At 44.1% G+C, this 15481-nt stretch overlaps 8 protein-coding genes across 8 annotated transcripts; 3 read left to right on the top strand and 5 right to left on the bottom strand.

The window, feature by feature from the left end:
* Positions 1–149: 149 nt before the first annotated feature.
* On the top strand, positions 150–543 carry TOT_030000924 (conserved hypothetical protein; the record flags this gene model as incomplete). Its single annotated transcript, XM_009693240.1, has 3 exons — positions 150–236; positions 271–432; positions 466–543. 3 exons carry the CDS (start codon positions 150–152, stop codon positions 541–543), a joined length of 327 nt encoding a protein of 108 aa, XP_009691535.1.
* A 232-nt stretch (positions 544–775) lies between these two features.
* Positions 776–1251, top strand: TOT_030000496 (conserved hypothetical protein; the record flags this gene model as incomplete). Its single annotated transcript, XM_009693239.1, has 3 exons — positions 776–789; positions 820–976; positions 1006–1251. 3 exons carry the CDS (start codon positions 776–778, stop codon positions 1249–1251), a joined length of 417 nt encoding a protein of 138 aa, XP_009691534.1.
* A 325-nt stretch (positions 1252–1576) lies between these two features.
* TOT_030000923 (cysteine proteinase) lies at positions 1577–3315 on the bottom strand (the record flags this gene model as incomplete). Its single annotated transcript, XM_009693238.1, has 5 exons — positions 1577–1767; positions 1903–2814; positions 2845–2949; positions 3022–3171; positions 3204–3315. 5 exons carry the CDS (start codon positions 3313–3315, stop codon positions 1577–1579), a joined length of 1470 nt encoding a protein of 489 aa, XP_009691533.1.
* A 662-nt stretch (positions 3316–3977) lies between these two features.
* Positions 3978–4751, bottom strand: TOT_030000494 (conserved hypothetical protein; the record flags this gene model as incomplete). The annotated part of the gene is made up of 5 exons (XM_009693237.1): positions 3978–4011; positions 4045–4316; positions 4348–4434; positions 4468–4552; positions 4594–4751. 5 exons carry the CDS (start codon positions 4749–4751, stop codon positions 3978–3980), a joined length of 636 nt encoding a protein of 211 aa, XP_009691532.1.
* Positions 4752–5418: 667 nt separating this feature from the next.
* On the bottom strand, positions 5419–5778 carry TOT_030000493 (conserved hypothetical protein; the record flags this gene model as incomplete). The annotated part of the gene is made up of 2 exons (XM_009693236.1): positions 5419–5628; positions 5662–5778. 2 exons carry the CDS (start codon positions 5776–5778, stop codon positions 5419–5421), a joined length of 327 nt encoding a protein of 108 aa, XP_009691531.1.
* Positions 5779–6783: 1005 nt separating this feature from the next.
* On the bottom strand, positions 6784–7407 carry TOT_030000492 (mitochondrial carrier protein; the record flags this gene model as incomplete). The annotated part of the gene is made up of 1 exon (XM_009693235.1): positions 6784–7407. The coding sequence occupies one exon, from the start codon at positions 7405–7407 to the stop codon at positions 6784–6786; it is 624 nt and encodes a 207-aa protein (XP_009691530.1).
* A 433-nt stretch (positions 7408–7840) lies between these two features.
* TOT_030000491 (conserved hypothetical protein) lies at positions 7841–13285 on the top strand (the record flags this gene model as incomplete). Its single annotated transcript, XM_009693234.1, has 4 exons — positions 7841–9750; positions 9856–10453; positions 11489–11542; positions 11750–13285. 4 exons carry the CDS (start codon positions 7841–7843, stop codon positions 13283–13285), a joined length of 4098 nt encoding a protein of 1365 aa, XP_009691529.1.
* A 361-nt stretch (positions 13286–13646) lies between these two features.
* TOT_030000490 (uncharacterized protein) lies at positions 13647–14884 on the bottom strand (the record flags this gene model as incomplete). Its single annotated transcript, XM_009693233.1, has 4 exons — positions 13647–14278; positions 14410–14496; positions 14560–14681; positions 14757–14884. 4 exons carry the CDS (start codon positions 14882–14884, stop codon positions 13647–13649), a joined length of 969 nt encoding a protein of 322 aa, XP_009691528.1.
* Between the last annotated feature and the right edge of the window lie 597 nt (positions 14885–15481).

Here is a 15481-nt window from a genome sequence, read left to right as displayed (position 1 = left end):
ACAAATAAACAACTAGAACATTAACATAAACAAATAAACAACTGAAATAATAAGCAGCTAAAACAAATAAACAAAATAAATAGGACCAAGGAAGCATACTTGTGCTAAACTTCCCGTCGGAGACGATTCTAAACAGAAGAGTTAAGATACTGGCGCTGATAATACACTTCCTGAGGACAGGAGAAGCTACACAGTTCCCAAAGAGACTGGACGAAATAGATAAAAATAACATAGAAGTAACATTATTTAAAGAAAATAAAAGATAATTAGATCATATTCGCACTTAAGACACTGGTGAGGAAGTTCTTGTCGAGAGATAACGGACTAGTGTACAAGATGGTACAAATATTCGGACTCCTGGCAAGTAACGGACAAGTAGGAAAGACAATAGTTAGAATAGTGATCAATGATATCACAAAAGGAATACACCTGGTAAGTTTAAAGGAAAAATAATAAAATAAATAGATACCGGGGTACGGAGTGCACTCAGAGAGGAATCTCACGAAACTCAGAAACGCATTGAAAGAAGATGGACTATTTTAAAGAGTAAAGAAGAAATAATTTAGTATAATACAAGTATATGGTAATAATAGAGTAAAAAAGAGAGGAATAAGTGGTAATAAAGAGAATAGTTGGTGGAATGATGGTGTTATGAGCTGAGGCGGTTACACATCGGGTAGGGGCACAGATTAGTAAAAATAGAGGCCAAAGGAACAAAAATCACAGATTAAAACAAGTAAAAGGTACAAATATGGGAGTTTGTGGAAAGTAGAACATGCTGAAGCTGAGGTAGGCAAGTTTGTTTAACCTACACATTAGTCCAATCACATACTATCTCGGGTGCGGAATCTGCTTCATAGCAGGCTCGGCGATCATATACAACGGATGGGACTACTACACGCCGCGACAGCAGAACAAAATAGTGTGCGTGGCGAACCCGAACGTGCAGCTGCTGGCGTTTCTGTGGATCATACAGGTAAAGAAGCCCTTCCACAAGATTCTTAGGGAGTTCTGCTGCTGGCATGCTGCGTCAGCCTCGGGATCTTCACAAAGCACGACGCGAAGAGCGCGAAGAAGACGTTCCTGGTCACATACTCGGCGCTCTTCCTGAAGGTGTGCCCGAAGGTGGTAAAGGTGCTGCACCTGTTCAACTTCTGCCAGCTACTCGGCATCGTGTTCGACCTGATGATACTGCCGGAGTGCAACTCCGCGAAACTGCGATACCTGTTCGGTAATGTGGACCCCTGTTGACCCATTCCGTAGCCGCCGTCATCGCAATCAACTGGTTCATCGCCATTTGGGGGATTCTTCTGCGAAGGGGCATTCTCCTGCCGCCCTTCCTCTACGACCCGGCCTCGTTCAAGAAGGGCTTCTTCACGTACTTGCAAGTTAGTTTACCACAGTACCCGCTCACACAATCGCTTTAGAACTTCATTGAGCCCATGGGAATATGACCTCAGGGGTCAGCAGAAGTGGTACTTGAAGCGACTTTAAGGCAAGATAAGCGGTTAGCTTTCTTACAGATTACATAACATCTAGAATAAATACCACGTACGCAAATACACATTTTACATAACTACAAGGAGTTGGACTTGTGGTTGCTTATGGGCTGGTCCTTTGTGTTGTTTAGGAACCTGTCGAGGTCAGGGTCCAGGAACACGGCCTCGGACTCAACCCCGAAGGCGTTCCTGCCCCTGGTGAGCTTGAAAAACCCCTTGTCTCCCCAGTCCTTTCCCCAGCTGTTGCGAACGAGCCAGTACTTGAAGCCTACACAGGGTTAAGTTAAAGTAATAGTTGGTGAAGTGCGGTAGCCCCTAATGCCGATATATGATAATTATTCTTGTGTTAAGTGGAGAAAAGGGTTGTTAGGCGTCCCGTGTTGTGTGCTCATACAGTGCTTACCGTCTGACTCTCCCCAGCCTATGATGGCCACTGCGTGGGTAGTGTACTCAAAGCCACTCAAAAACTGGTTGGTGGGAAATTCGCACATTCCCTGGTGGGTTCTCAGCTCAGTCTCCGGAGGGTCCACTACGCCGTCCCTGTAGTGCCTGATGTAGCCTCCGTCCAAGCCGGCCACCACGGGCCCGTTTTCGTAAATCTCCCGCATGATCAGCTCCTCCCCGGAGCACTGAGTGCACTCGTAGCAGCCGCCGACGTAGTCGTAGTCCCTTGCGTACAGCCTCACGGTGTCCTCGCTGGAGGAGCAGCGGACGTTATCCCTGATATCGTCCACGCTGTCGCCGTTCAGCACGAGGCCGTACAGGTTCGCGTACATGCCCGTGTTGAGCGGATATCCGCCGGAGCACCCCTGGTTGAAGGGTGTGCAGCTCAGCGACTGGTTGATGTCGAACTTGTTGTCGTTCAACAGCTTTTCCAGGTGCAACAGCCTCGCGTCCTTCTCCTGGTTTGGGTTATGCAACAGCTTCCCGACGGCGATCATGAACCTGCTCTGCAGGACGAAGAGCGAGGCTATGGTGTAGCAGCCTCCGCACTTCTTCTGGTCCACCAATGGGATGTTATCGAACCTGTCCCAGCTAAAATTCTTGGGTAGTTTCTCCCCGGGCGTGCTCGAGGCGCGCCTGTTCGGGCACTTGCAAAAGTAGTTGTTCTCCGACTCACTCCACTCCTTTCCGCCCACTGGTCTGAACCTTTTGGAACCGTTTGTCATTATTCTGACCACTTCCCTGCCGAACTTTTCGAAACCGTTCTCCGTCAAGTCCACGGTGTTGAACACCTGATTTTTGGGCGGGTTAACCCTTTCAGCGTAGGAGCAGAAATGCCTAAAGCCATTTCCGACTTTCTTGCTGGCCCATCCTAAACGCGTTTATTTGTCTCAAAACTCACCGATAGAACTCTTGTTAGTGTTGGTAGCATATCTCTTGTCCTCGATCTCCTCGAAATAGAAATAGGTCAGAATGGTTGTGCCTTCATGTAAATCAATTTTAAAGCCTGAAAGTGCATCATTTATGGTACATATAGCTGTATCTATACTTGTATGTGTGTGTAGTAAACAGCTGATACCTTGATCGTACACTGCAGTCCATTTGCCTACTGCCTCACCGTCTGACTTAACAGCCAGCGAGAGCCAGTTATTTCTATTTGGAGAGCTTGAAACATTGTTATATTCCAAGACGTCTAGAGTAAGCTCCAAAATCAGCGTTTTGTCAAGCCCTAAACAGCATTTAGATATATGTAAAGTGTACCGTAGTGTGTGCTCATGTACTTGTGATAATCCCCAAGCTTCAGGTCACCCTCTAAGGAATTAGGAAGATCCGAACCACAGTTTGCGTTATCCCCCGTGACTTCCTTGCTCAGTTCGATTTTCCTAAAGATTTATTTCAAATTCTTTTTCTAACCATGTTCCAATCATGTCACGGATTGTGGCGTGAATGGGTAAGTCTGCAACTACATTTTTACAGAGTAGAATTAATAAAACTACATTCAACAATTTATTTATTGTTATTTTCTTCATGAAATCCAAGTTAGTTATTCAAATCTTATTGCACATTTGTGGAATCCTTGAAGCTTATGCACAAATCTTCATATTATTAGTGTTACAACCATTTACTATATAAACCAATATTTTTTTGGTCCTTTTTTTGTTATTTTTAGGCTAATAGCTTCCTACTATGCTCCGATACTTAAAGGTCGTTACACATCGAGTCACAATGATGAATACAAATGTGCAGGTATAATTTATCAATTTAAACCCCGATAAACGATTAAATTTATTAAAATTAATTTTAAATCTTCTTTTTTTAATTTTTTAAACTCTCATTTTCACTCAGAAGTCGTACCATAGACATCCTCTCAGCACTTCGATGCACATTGAGAATCGGATGTACAATAACGTCGCATCTTAGGCAGAATACTAATCAGATACATCATAAATAAGGGTAGAATCTTCTACCTACTAATATTTAGGATATATACGGAAAATTTGAGCACATTAAGAGCTGTGGAAGTGCAGGAAGGTGTCAGTCCTCTGACTTTTTGTACCTCTCCAGAACGCTGAAAATTAGGTGTATATGCCTGAAAGCTTACCTGCAAATTGTATCCTCTTTGACTTCTGGGCCTAACTCTTTCTTCGTGGTGACCAGTCTGAACACCAGTTTTACACCAGGAATGTTGGTTTCGTCAGACAAGATGAGCTCTTCTCTTATCTGTTTGTGGTCCAAACAAGTGGAAAGTTCTATGCCCCGTGTGTAACTATGCCCCTTGAATTCAATTCGTTTCGTTCCGTCTTCCATAAAGAGCGTAGTAACACAAGAGAGGTACAATGACAGAACCTTCTTATCACCGCAGGGTAAAACAAGCTATATATTTTTCATTAAAATTCACACATACCTGATACGAATTGAAGTTTGCAGAGTATGAGTCGTGATAATATTGGGCATCAACAATTTCAGAATTCTGCCTCGCATGAGTCAACGACTAAAATTACTAGTGATTCTCTTACACACTCACCTCTTCAACTGAATCGTCATCAAAAATCGCTGTTACTACCAGCTCCCTCTTATTCGGATCGCTCACTTCCGGAAGCCTCAAGTTACTAAATAATTACACATTTACATCAAATTAATTTAAACTTACTCTACTCCGATCAAGGTTACTATTACTTTATCCGGTTTTTCGTCAAGTGTCGGATATGGAGATTTATCTTCGTTAGAAGAGCCCGATTTACTTTTAATCTCCCCTTCTCTTATCGCTTTAAATCCCACAAAGGTGCCTCCGTACATATTTAGTGTCATTTTGTTATTATTTGACCTGATTTATTTTTACATATCACTTCTTTAAATATCGGTTCTAATGTGCAGGATTCCTTTTTTATAGTCACTGTTCCTCTAAGTTTTCTTTTTGCTAGATATCTTATAAATCCAAAATATATCAAATAAATATATATAACTTAAAATTTATGTTCCAGGAAGCCTGTAAATATTTTTTTGTTACTTATTTGTCTCTGAACAGGATCCACAGTTAACCAACATGCATCTAAACCAAATTTACTCTTTAAAATATTAAAATATACAATTTTTTATATTCCTCCCTTCCTCTTAATACCGAGATATACTATGCACTTATGCGCTGTTCTGCAGATTCCTAATGTGTAGGCGTTGGACCACCTAAAAGGTACTAGCTTCCTTTCTTCAGTCAAACACGACCAACTACCATTAACGCACGGAATATTAAAACGTAACTTCGTAAAAAATATTTACATCGAGGGTGGTTAGATTCCAAAAGGAAGCCGCCCACTTACAGGAAATCAAGTTGAGCGTATTCATCAAATTCCTAGGTTTATGGGCACACAAATCTCCCATATCAGTGGCCACAGGCGCTCCAAAGTTAACCCCTCAATTTAGGCGCGAATTGACCCAAGTTGAAGTGGTTTAGTCTAAAGGAATAAATTAAAAAATAAAATTAAGAATTAGTCGATTTAGGTGTATATTGGGATTCATTTCCGAATCTCGACACGTTCTTATACTTATGGTCATTTCTGGTACCTTTTGTCTTAAAGGTGCTTACTACATCGTCGTAGACCTTCACCACCCTTTCCTTCACCGGGTATGCGCAGCCCTTTAGGCTGTTTCCCGTTTCCACGCAAAATCCTCTCACTGAGTTCCCGAAGGTCTAAAGTGTATCTGTTATTTGGTTTGGGGTTACCGAGAAAGTCTCCAACACTGAGTCTGTGAAGCTCTTGTCCTTGGTTTCATCGGAGCCTTCTGGCTTGCTGGCTCCCTCCTTTTGTTCTCCCACAGTCCTTACGTCGTCAACTGCCATTTGCTGAAGCTGCGTTACGAATCTCAGCTTAGATGTGAGCAATAACTGTCATAGTTCTTTTAGTCTTATATTGGGTTCATTGGCCCTGATACTTGTATATTTTCTTCTTACTGTTCACCTAAGGCCTTTTCTTTTGAAATTGTCCAAAATTAACTCTCACACCCTTTTTTATATTCGTTGTTTCCTATTGGAACCTCATCGACTCGAGGTGCATAACATTCCTCTAAAACACCAATTATTCTAAAATGTACCACCCATGTACTTATAATTCTACACTATATTAAAGAGTTTGGGCTATGTGTTTCAGAACTTCGTACATAAGGAACTGAATTGCTCCTGACGGCAGCGACTTGAGCATGGACGGAAATAACCCGTGGTAAAAGGCCAGAATCCCTGCACATTTTCAATTAACTTCAGTCGTCTGCTTGCCTCGCGGCCTCTAAACCCCCTAACTACCTGTATTTATCTAATGTGTACCTTCGTTTTTGAATATGTACTTCATACAGTATAACGAGTTCCTGTAGAGCCTATTTTCACTCGATATTGCGTTGTTCATCATCCTCTTCCTCACAGTGTCACCTGCACATCCATTTGTTTAAACGCATTTGCGCATATCGCACTGCCAGTTACAACGCAGATGACTATCGCACTACCAATGTGCTCATTCCGTATATTAAGCCTACGCCGTACCTGGGAATACTATGAAGAGTGCTGAGGCTCCTGCCGCCGAGCCTGCCAGTGATGACATAAAAGCGATTTGCTTTATTGACAGGCTTTCCTTCTTCGAGCAGTATTCGCGCATCTTCTTTCTGTAGAACTCGAAAAATGAGAGTTGCAGGGCCACGTAGGGTACTCCTGTCACCATGGTGGGAGAGAATCCTTTATAGAATCCCATCACTCCCTCCGTCTTAAGTATTTGGTTAAAACAGTCAAATATTCCTGCACACATTTGTCATCCTATTTAATCTACTGCTTTAAAGCATTTATCTGTCAAGTAAATACTATTCAATCGCCGTTTATACTGGTACCAATGGTATTATCTACTGCTGTTAAGCCGTTATCTATTTCTAAACTACAATGCGTACCTGTGTATGTCGATGTTGACAGGTGCTTGGTGTTTACTCCCAGCGCCATTCTTACACTCAATAGGTCCAACGGGTACGTCAAACTCTTCTGAACCAGGCCGGCCGTCGCGCCTGCCATAAGTGAAACCAGCACTTCGTTCTGAGATTCCGCTCTCACATGGTTCGAGGACGCGAATGTGCGTTTGCGCAGCCACGTTTGCAGCATCGAGTTAGTTTTAAGGTATTCTCTCGTCGTGTCGTTCATGCCGAACTTCGTTGCGTAGCATATGCCGCCCCTTATCGTGTTCGCCAGGTTCCCTCTCCACAGCCCCCGGAAACCTTCCTCGTTAAATATTTTTTGTGCTGTTCTCAAAACTCCCTTATACTTCCTGTTATTTTGGAACGAATCGTTGCGATATTGGCCAAACATTGGCTGAACTTGGTATAGAAGACGAATTCGGTCGAACGGCGCACATATCGTCTTCGTGATAACTCCAGAGAGCAAGCCGCAAGCTACAAAGGAGTGCTTCTTCTTATTCTTCCACCTATCAACTTCATTTGACATGATACTGCTTCTATTTTACACGGGGCTACGCACATATTAAAGAAATGGGACCACTTTCAGACCTTACGGACTCTTATAATACACTAATTCCTCAAATCAAAAAAAGATTGAACTGATTAAAAGTTCGGTTATTATAAACAAATATTAAAGTAACACATCTGCAATAATGGCTAGGGGTCAAATATCAAACTACATCAATCTATAAAATGTAAGGTGGAATCACAACAATGAGGTGATGTCGTGATCACACTTGGCCTTTTTATTATGTTAGGTGCTCATAAAATAAACATTAGAACAATGAAACAAATTATGAGCTTCAATCTCATTGAAAGAAGTTTTTTTAAACTGTCCTTTTTGTAATAACGATTGTTTAAGATCGTTGGACTACAAAACCAAAGAAACCGTTGTTGCGTTATCATATGTTGAATTTAAGATGGAATCCGACATAGATATGTTTATTAAATCCACTGGAAGAGAAGTATCATCGGATTTCCCAAAAAGTGGTGATGCTACACAGTCGGCTCCAAGTAATGTTTTCGGAGGTTTATCCGGAAACCAACTATATTATTCTATAGAGATATTGCAAAAACCAGGAGAAGAATGTTTAGATTCTGAAAGTGACCTTAAAGATTCAGATATAAGTAACGATCACTCTATATCGACCAGTTGTACAAGTTTAGCTGAAAACAACGCTACATTATCAGAAGGCGGCGCATTGGGCAAATCATTAGCCGATATTCAGCAATCAGACAAATCGCCAAAGGTCAGATCCAAAAATACAGGGTCGGAGGGTACGACAAAAGTGCCAGATATGAACTGTGTAGAAACCACAGATAAAGACCATCAGACTGACAACAAGAGTAATAAAACAGAAAGTCTTAGAATGTTTGGTAAAGGCTCGACGGAGGACGTTAGTAAAAGCCTACTGGGAAACATGACTAAGAAATTTAGCAACCTGTGCGAAATCCTGGATACGGAAAAGCTTAAGCTCAAAAAGCTGGACCAAGAGTTGAAAATATCAAAAATCTTACACAGCAAAGACTTTAACAGAGACCTGAACTTGTCGAGAAATGTAATGGAGAAAGAGACGACACTGATGGAGGACCTCAAAGGCTCAGCAAAGTGTGACGACGTAGTGGAGTACCTAGCGAAGAAGAAGAGAAAGAAGAAGACCAGTAAGTCAAAGTCGCAAGACTCCAAGGGAAAAAAGAGTAAAAAGAAACGTAGATCTTGTTCGCCAAGTATTTTGTCAATTCTAGAAGCATTAGAAAAAGGGGATCCATTGGATAGCCATAGGGAGAGTACATCAGGAGATGAAGTAAAAAATAGACATAGACGGAAGAGGGCAGAAATTGAGGAATATAGTACGAAGGAGCAATCTGATTTTAATGAGTATTTGACGGACAAGGGGGAGAATCCACTCCCGACCCGGACGTTGGATGCATCGAAAGAAGATACGCCAAAAACAAACACCACTTCAGTGGCAGCAGTAAAGAATGATAAATCATTGAAGCTCTTAGGTCAGAAAGCTAGGACTGAGAAAGCGTTGAATCCATCAGAACAGAAAGCTAGGACTGAGAAAGCGTTGAATCCATCAGAACAGAAGGCTAGGACTGAGAAAGCATCGGCTCATTCAGAGGCAAAAACCGGCACAGTGAAAACGTTGACGTTTGAGGAGTCAGCAACAAGCACTGAGAGAGCATTTGCCGAGCCAGAGAATGCCACGTACAGGGAGACTGCCACGGACAGCGAGAGTGTTACGGACAGAGAGTTTAGAAGAGCAGTGATGGACACAGATGTGCTGGAAAACCTGGATAAAATGGGAGGAATCAAGTATGAAACGGGCTCAGTGGACCTGAGAAGAAAGTACAGAAGCTTCGAAAGACTGTGCTTCGGACTAGGATGCACAGTGCCGCCGACGAAACAGGAGCTGGAAATGTGCTCACAACTGTCACTCTGGGGAGATGACTCATCACTCTCGCAGTACGAGACGAGCGTGTACCAGAGCTGCCTGCTGAGGTCAAGGGCGTTCGAGAGTATCTGGACAAAGTTCTGCAACCGAGTAATAGGAATGATCAGAAGATACACGCTGGAGGGACTGAAAAACCTGCTGAAAATAGTTAACGAAGAACACCTGGTGGAGCCCTTCCTGAAGGTGGTGCAGGTGGACCTGGGCTCGGACAGACAGGACCAGCAGCTGTTCATAAGCATCCTGCAGGAGGAGCTGACCCAAAAGCTGAGCAGCAAACAAATACTGCTGAAGCTGACGGTGAAGAACAACGACACAGTGGACGACGCGGTTAACCAGATATACATACAGATGTACCAGCTGCTGTTGCTTAAGTCAGCAGCGTCGTCACCATCAGAAGACCTGAGGATAGGAAGGAGCCTGGAGCCAAAGGATAAGTACTACTACTACCTGCACCAGGACTACGTGGCAGCCACGAGGGGAGAAAAGAGCTGGAACGACACGCACTTCTCAGGAGATAACCTGCTGAACGGACTCGTTAACCTGTACGAAAACTACTTCGCGGACCACGAGCTCCTGGTCATCATAGACAAGATTAACCCGATTATCAACGACATACTGTACATGTTCCAGATGCTGAAGAGAAGAAGGCTCATGAGAGTCAACAGCGTGCTGCTGGTCTGCTCGAACAACGAATACCTGGAGAGGTACTGCAACAGCCTCATCTACAGCAACCTGGGCATCTTCGAGTGCAGCATGTTCATGATCTCGTGCCTGGTCGACGACATCGTGCAGGTGCTCCTCTACGACACGAAGGTGCAGGACTTCATACCCAACTTCAGGATGGTGATGGAAATCTACGACACATTCGCGAACCAGGACTCGTCGCTGACGCTGATGATCCTGAGGGTCTACCAGCTCTACGAGCAGTACTACAACAAGCAGATCTTCAGCCACCTCTCAATCGTGCCGCCGTTCGTCTTCGAGTCGGGGGGCGGCGCCGAGGACAAGTACGACATAGTGATGGACCTGAAGGCGGCCTTGATTATGCCAGGGCTATTTCGCCACCGCCACGGAGTCAACGAGGAGGACCCGGAGGCGAACGCGCTTCGCGGGCCCGGGAGGCCGAGAAAGCGCCCGATCTCCAGTCCCACTGGTAGTGACAAGAGGGACCCAAAAAAGCGTACGGATGGCACAATCAACGGTGACGAGCAAGAGGGTCCCGATGCCACCAAGGACTTGGGAACGCAAGAAAGTGTTAACGGCAGTGCCTATAACGATAGAGTTAACATTGCCTATAACGATAGAGTTAACATTGCCTATAACGATAGCGTTAACAGTGCCGATAACAAGACGGTTAACACTATTGATAAAGAGAACAGTGGAGGCACAGGTGACCAAGAAATGGTTAACACTATTGAGAAGGAAATGGTGAGCACCGAGAAGCCAGGTAGTGATGAGGGGAAGGAGTCTTTGGAGCAGGTGGTGCTGCCACCAGAGTCGTTGATTAAGGTCACGGACGACGCGACTAAGTTGGCGGACCTGTCGACCACCACGTCGCTGAACAACGTGACGTCGTTGAGCAGGTATGGGTCGCCATTCTCAGCAAGTTCGGGCACGCCAACGGAGTCGAGTGCATCAAAGCCCAAGGAATTTAGCGATAACAGCTCAAACACTGCCGTTAGCTGTGGCGAAACCCCTGTTAACAAATCACTAACTGCTGATAATAATGCTAGCAGTACATTACCCGTTGATGATAATAATGCTAGCAGTACATTACCTGTTGATGATAATAATGCTAGCAGTACATTGACGAGTAACGATAAATCTAACAACTCAATAACCGCTGGTACTGCTGGTAGCAGTAACACTAGTACTAGTACAAGCGGCGCTGGTCTTGGCGGTTTTATAAATAGGCTTATTACTAGGACATGCGACAGTGTTAACAGTGCCACTGGCGGTAAGACGAATAGTAACATACGAGTCATGCTTAAAAGCGTAATTGGATCAAAGAGTAGCACTGCTAGTGGGAATACGAGTAGAAAAGGCAGACTTACCTCAATTATGACAAGAAACAAGGCTGCTGCACCAGCTGCTATTGTCGCCAACAAGAGCGGCCTACCTGTCGACTGCAACATGGCGACCACCGAAAACAACAATTTGACAGTTAACACAAACATTTTACCAACAAACGACAACAACAATAACAACACCAACAACAGCAATGTGAACAACAATAACAACACCAACAACAGCAATGTGAACAACAATAACAACACCAACAACAGCAATGTGAACAACAATAACAACACCAACAACAGCAATGTGAACAACAATAACAACAACGGCAATGTGAACAATAATCAATCGCAGACCACCAGCAACATATTTACAAACACCAACATAAACACAGACACAGTATCAAACAACAATATAAACATAGACACAGTATCAAACACCAACATAAACACAGACACTGGATCAAACAACAACAATAGCTTGTTGCCGACTAACAAAAACACTAGCAATCAAGTACACACAGTCACTGATACAAGCAATAGCAATAGTAACAATCAACAGAACACAAACTCAACAACACAACATAAAAGCAACGATAGTGTTCGCAGTGTAAATAACGGTGATGAGAAGACATCAGGCGCAACAGAGGCAGGATCAGGAGCCTCAGGAGAGACGATGGGATATATGGTAGATTTGGATTACAAGGATAACTCAGAAGTAGAATTTGAGCAGTACGGAGACACGAATAGAATGTCAATGTTGAAGAGGGCGAAGAGGATGTACAGCGTGTACTCACTGCTCTCAATAAGCAACAACATGAGCGAAAACTACGTGGCATATCTGGAGCTTAAGCTGGTGGAGGAGCTGGACCTGCAGAAGGTGATTTTGGAGCTGCTGCCACTTAACACACTGATACTGATGCAGAGAAGGATCCTGTTCCAGCTGGGAGTCAACTTTCTGTACAAGCTGCTGGTATTCATCCCGGACTCAGCAATACCGACACACAGAATAACGCACATCATCGACGCAATGCCCATGTTCGACCCGAAGGCAAGCGACGACGCACCGGAAGAACTGGAAAAACCACTGAGGGACCTGATCAAGAGAGTCGTCAAGTACATACATAAAAAGTGCCACCTGAACCAGAATAAGAGGGAGGGCATTGAGCTGCTGAAAAACATACTCGAGAGCTTCAACTGCCACTACAAGTCGGTGATACAGACGGCGATGGACATACAGCTGCTGCTCGACGGAGGAAGGAACGTGTACGAGACCGACCGCATGATCAACGAGTTCAGCACGATCCTGGACATTAAGATGCCGATACCGAAGCTGGTGAAGGAGATACGCCACAAACTGCACCTGTGCTTCTTCCCGCTGATCGTCACCTTTAAGCTTTCGGACACCCTGGTGGTGCAGCCGTACACAAACGCATTCAGAACGACGCCGAGTGCGCAGATGGCGCCCACGCCAGCGCCGGCCACGACGACGCTGACCACGAGCGCGCCCTCGGCGCCCCCGGCCCAAGGAGAGGCGGCGAAGGACTCGGTGGACGAGAAGGACATCATCCTGTACATCCACAAGTACATCCGCTACAAGATCATCAACATGTGGAAGCTCTTCATCATATACTACTACATCGCCACCACGAGGCAGGGGCGCCCTGTGAAGCCGCAGGGCCTCGTGGAGATCTACGTCAAGTTCAACGTGAACATAGAGCTCCTCGAGAAGATCCACAGGATCGTCCTCCTGAGCCAGAACACGAGCGCCGCGCTGGCCTCCAAGGACTCGCTGCGGAGCCTGCAGGAGAAGAAGCTGCCGGAGGGCGACGTGCAGCTCTGCCTGCTGATGAAGAACTCGCTGTCCAACATCAACGTTAAGTTTCTTTAAGTCCCCAGTAACTAAAGTTTAATGCATGATTAATTCACACGGATTTACATGGTGTTCACGTTCATTGCACGGTATACACAGTATTAAGGGTTTACGGTCATTACACGGTATACGCAGTATTAACGGCCGTTTACGTTCATTGCACGTTATACACCGCTTACAGTCATTAAGTAGTACAGATTATATACAGTCATTACACTCTACACACCGCTTACAGTCATTACAGCGTAGACCACACACTGCTTACAGTAACAATCATGTTTGTTAGTGTGCAAATTGTTTAAAGTAACGCTTGATTAAGCTGCTATTTAAGCATCAGCACGTATGATCAAAAGAAAACATTAGGGAATTGCGCTAAAAGTTAACAGAATGAACACAAGAAGCACTTGCTGAGACCACTTTCGTGGACGTTGTCCTCAATACCGGAGTCGGCGGCCAGCTCACCAGAACCGCTGACAGACTCGCCAAAAATGTCGCACACGTCGTTGCCCTTGAAGTACTGCGAACGGCGGCGGGAGTTGTTCCTGTGCATCAGGTTCTTGGAGTTGTTGTAGCCGGCAATGCTTATGATGTCCTCATCGTAGTAGCCCTGGGAGCCGCGGCAGATGTGCCTGAGCATGAGAAAGTTGAAGAACTCGATCAGGCAGGAGTCCATGAGCGCGGTGAACTCGTGGTCCAAATTGTTGTGCCCGCCGTCCTTGATGAAGTAGTAGTACACGTTGGGAATGGACTTGATGAGCTCGGCCGAGTGCTGCGCGGGGATGAGCTCGTCGTCCTCGCCGTGGATGACCAGGGCGGGACAACGCAGGTACTTCGACCTCTCAAGGTTGTTGAACTTGTCGAAGGGCAGCGAGAAGCTGAGCTTGATCCTCAGGATGCTGAGGAAGGGGCTCTGCAGGACCACTCCCAGCAGCTTGTACTTCACGCCGAGGTATATCGCGCACGTGCACCCGAGGCTCCTGCCGTAGGCAATAACAGTGTTTTTATCAACGTCTACAAAATTTTGTGTCTGGGAAAGTGGTCACTGTGGAATCGGAGTCGCGACTGTTTTAGGGACAGCTATGTATTGTAACTAATGGGCCGTGGATTTACACGACGGTTGTATCTAGGCGTTTAAAAAATACTCAGCGAGTTTGTCAAATATTTGTACGAAATGTCGGTGCAGTAGTACAGGCTCTCCTCAGTGCTCACGCCGTCACTCAGTCCATATCCTAATCAACGTCCAGATTAAACGATTAACAAGTGTTAGCGTACTCGTAATTGCTAAAACGAACCTGGATAGTCATACATGAACACGTTGCAGTTCCAGTTGCTCATCCTCTGTACCACGTTGCTGAAGACGTTTCCAATGTCCTCGGCGTTGCCGTGGCTGAATATCACGGTAAACCTAGCGTTCCTGCACTCAAACATTAGTTATACTGAGTCCCAAGGGCCAGAATATACACATCTGCTATTTAATTGCGCTTCTTACCTGTGTCTAATGAAATAGGCTGCGATTGAGTTGCCATTAGGTGTAGGAATCAAGTGTAGGTGTGGATCGCTAATACTGTACGACACCGGAGGAGGCCTAAATATCAAAGAATCAATCTTATTCCCCATTAGTTATCAAATGTATGACATTGGTTGTATTTATTAATTTATTTCATAATCCTTTACAACGTTAGGGCAACTGCGTTGCATATTTAAATGAATTTTATCAATAAGATAAGGGTATCAACATAAATGCCTTTGATTTATATTATAATGTATAACAGTGAATGCCAATTTAAATATTATGGTTAAATACTAATGTGTAAAACATTTACTGAATATTTAAGGAAATTCACCTCAAGGTACCACTGAATGGAAAAAATCTAAAATGGGCTGGAACAAAATCTTGTTCGGCTCAGATATATTTAAATATCATTTTAAAATAGTTTACACCGGAAAAATTATGGAATCCTGAGTATGGCTCAATTTACTGCCAATTTTCTTTCAGGGGCATACACATTTCAAATAAAGTGCAAATTAAGATGAGAATTTGCATAGATCATACATATTATACGTGAAACAAATGATTATTCACAAATAACATGGTATATAATATCTAATATGAGTATTTAACACCATATTTACCTTTTACGTTTTATTATGGGAATTGATTTAAATACATTTTTTTAACACAAAATTTGTGTCAAAAAAGCTTCCGTTTGTAGT

This window comes from Theileria orientalis, chromosome 3 (assembly GCF_000740895.1).
Source record: "Theileria orientalis strain Shintoku DNA, chromosome 3, complete genome".
In the NCBI taxonomy this organism is placed as follows: Eukaryota; Apicomplexa; class Aconoidasida; order Piroplasmida; family Theileriidae; genus Theileria; species Theileria orientalis.
Note: the sequence above shows the minus strand (reverse complement) of the source record. Positions and strands in the feature narration are given on the sequence as shown.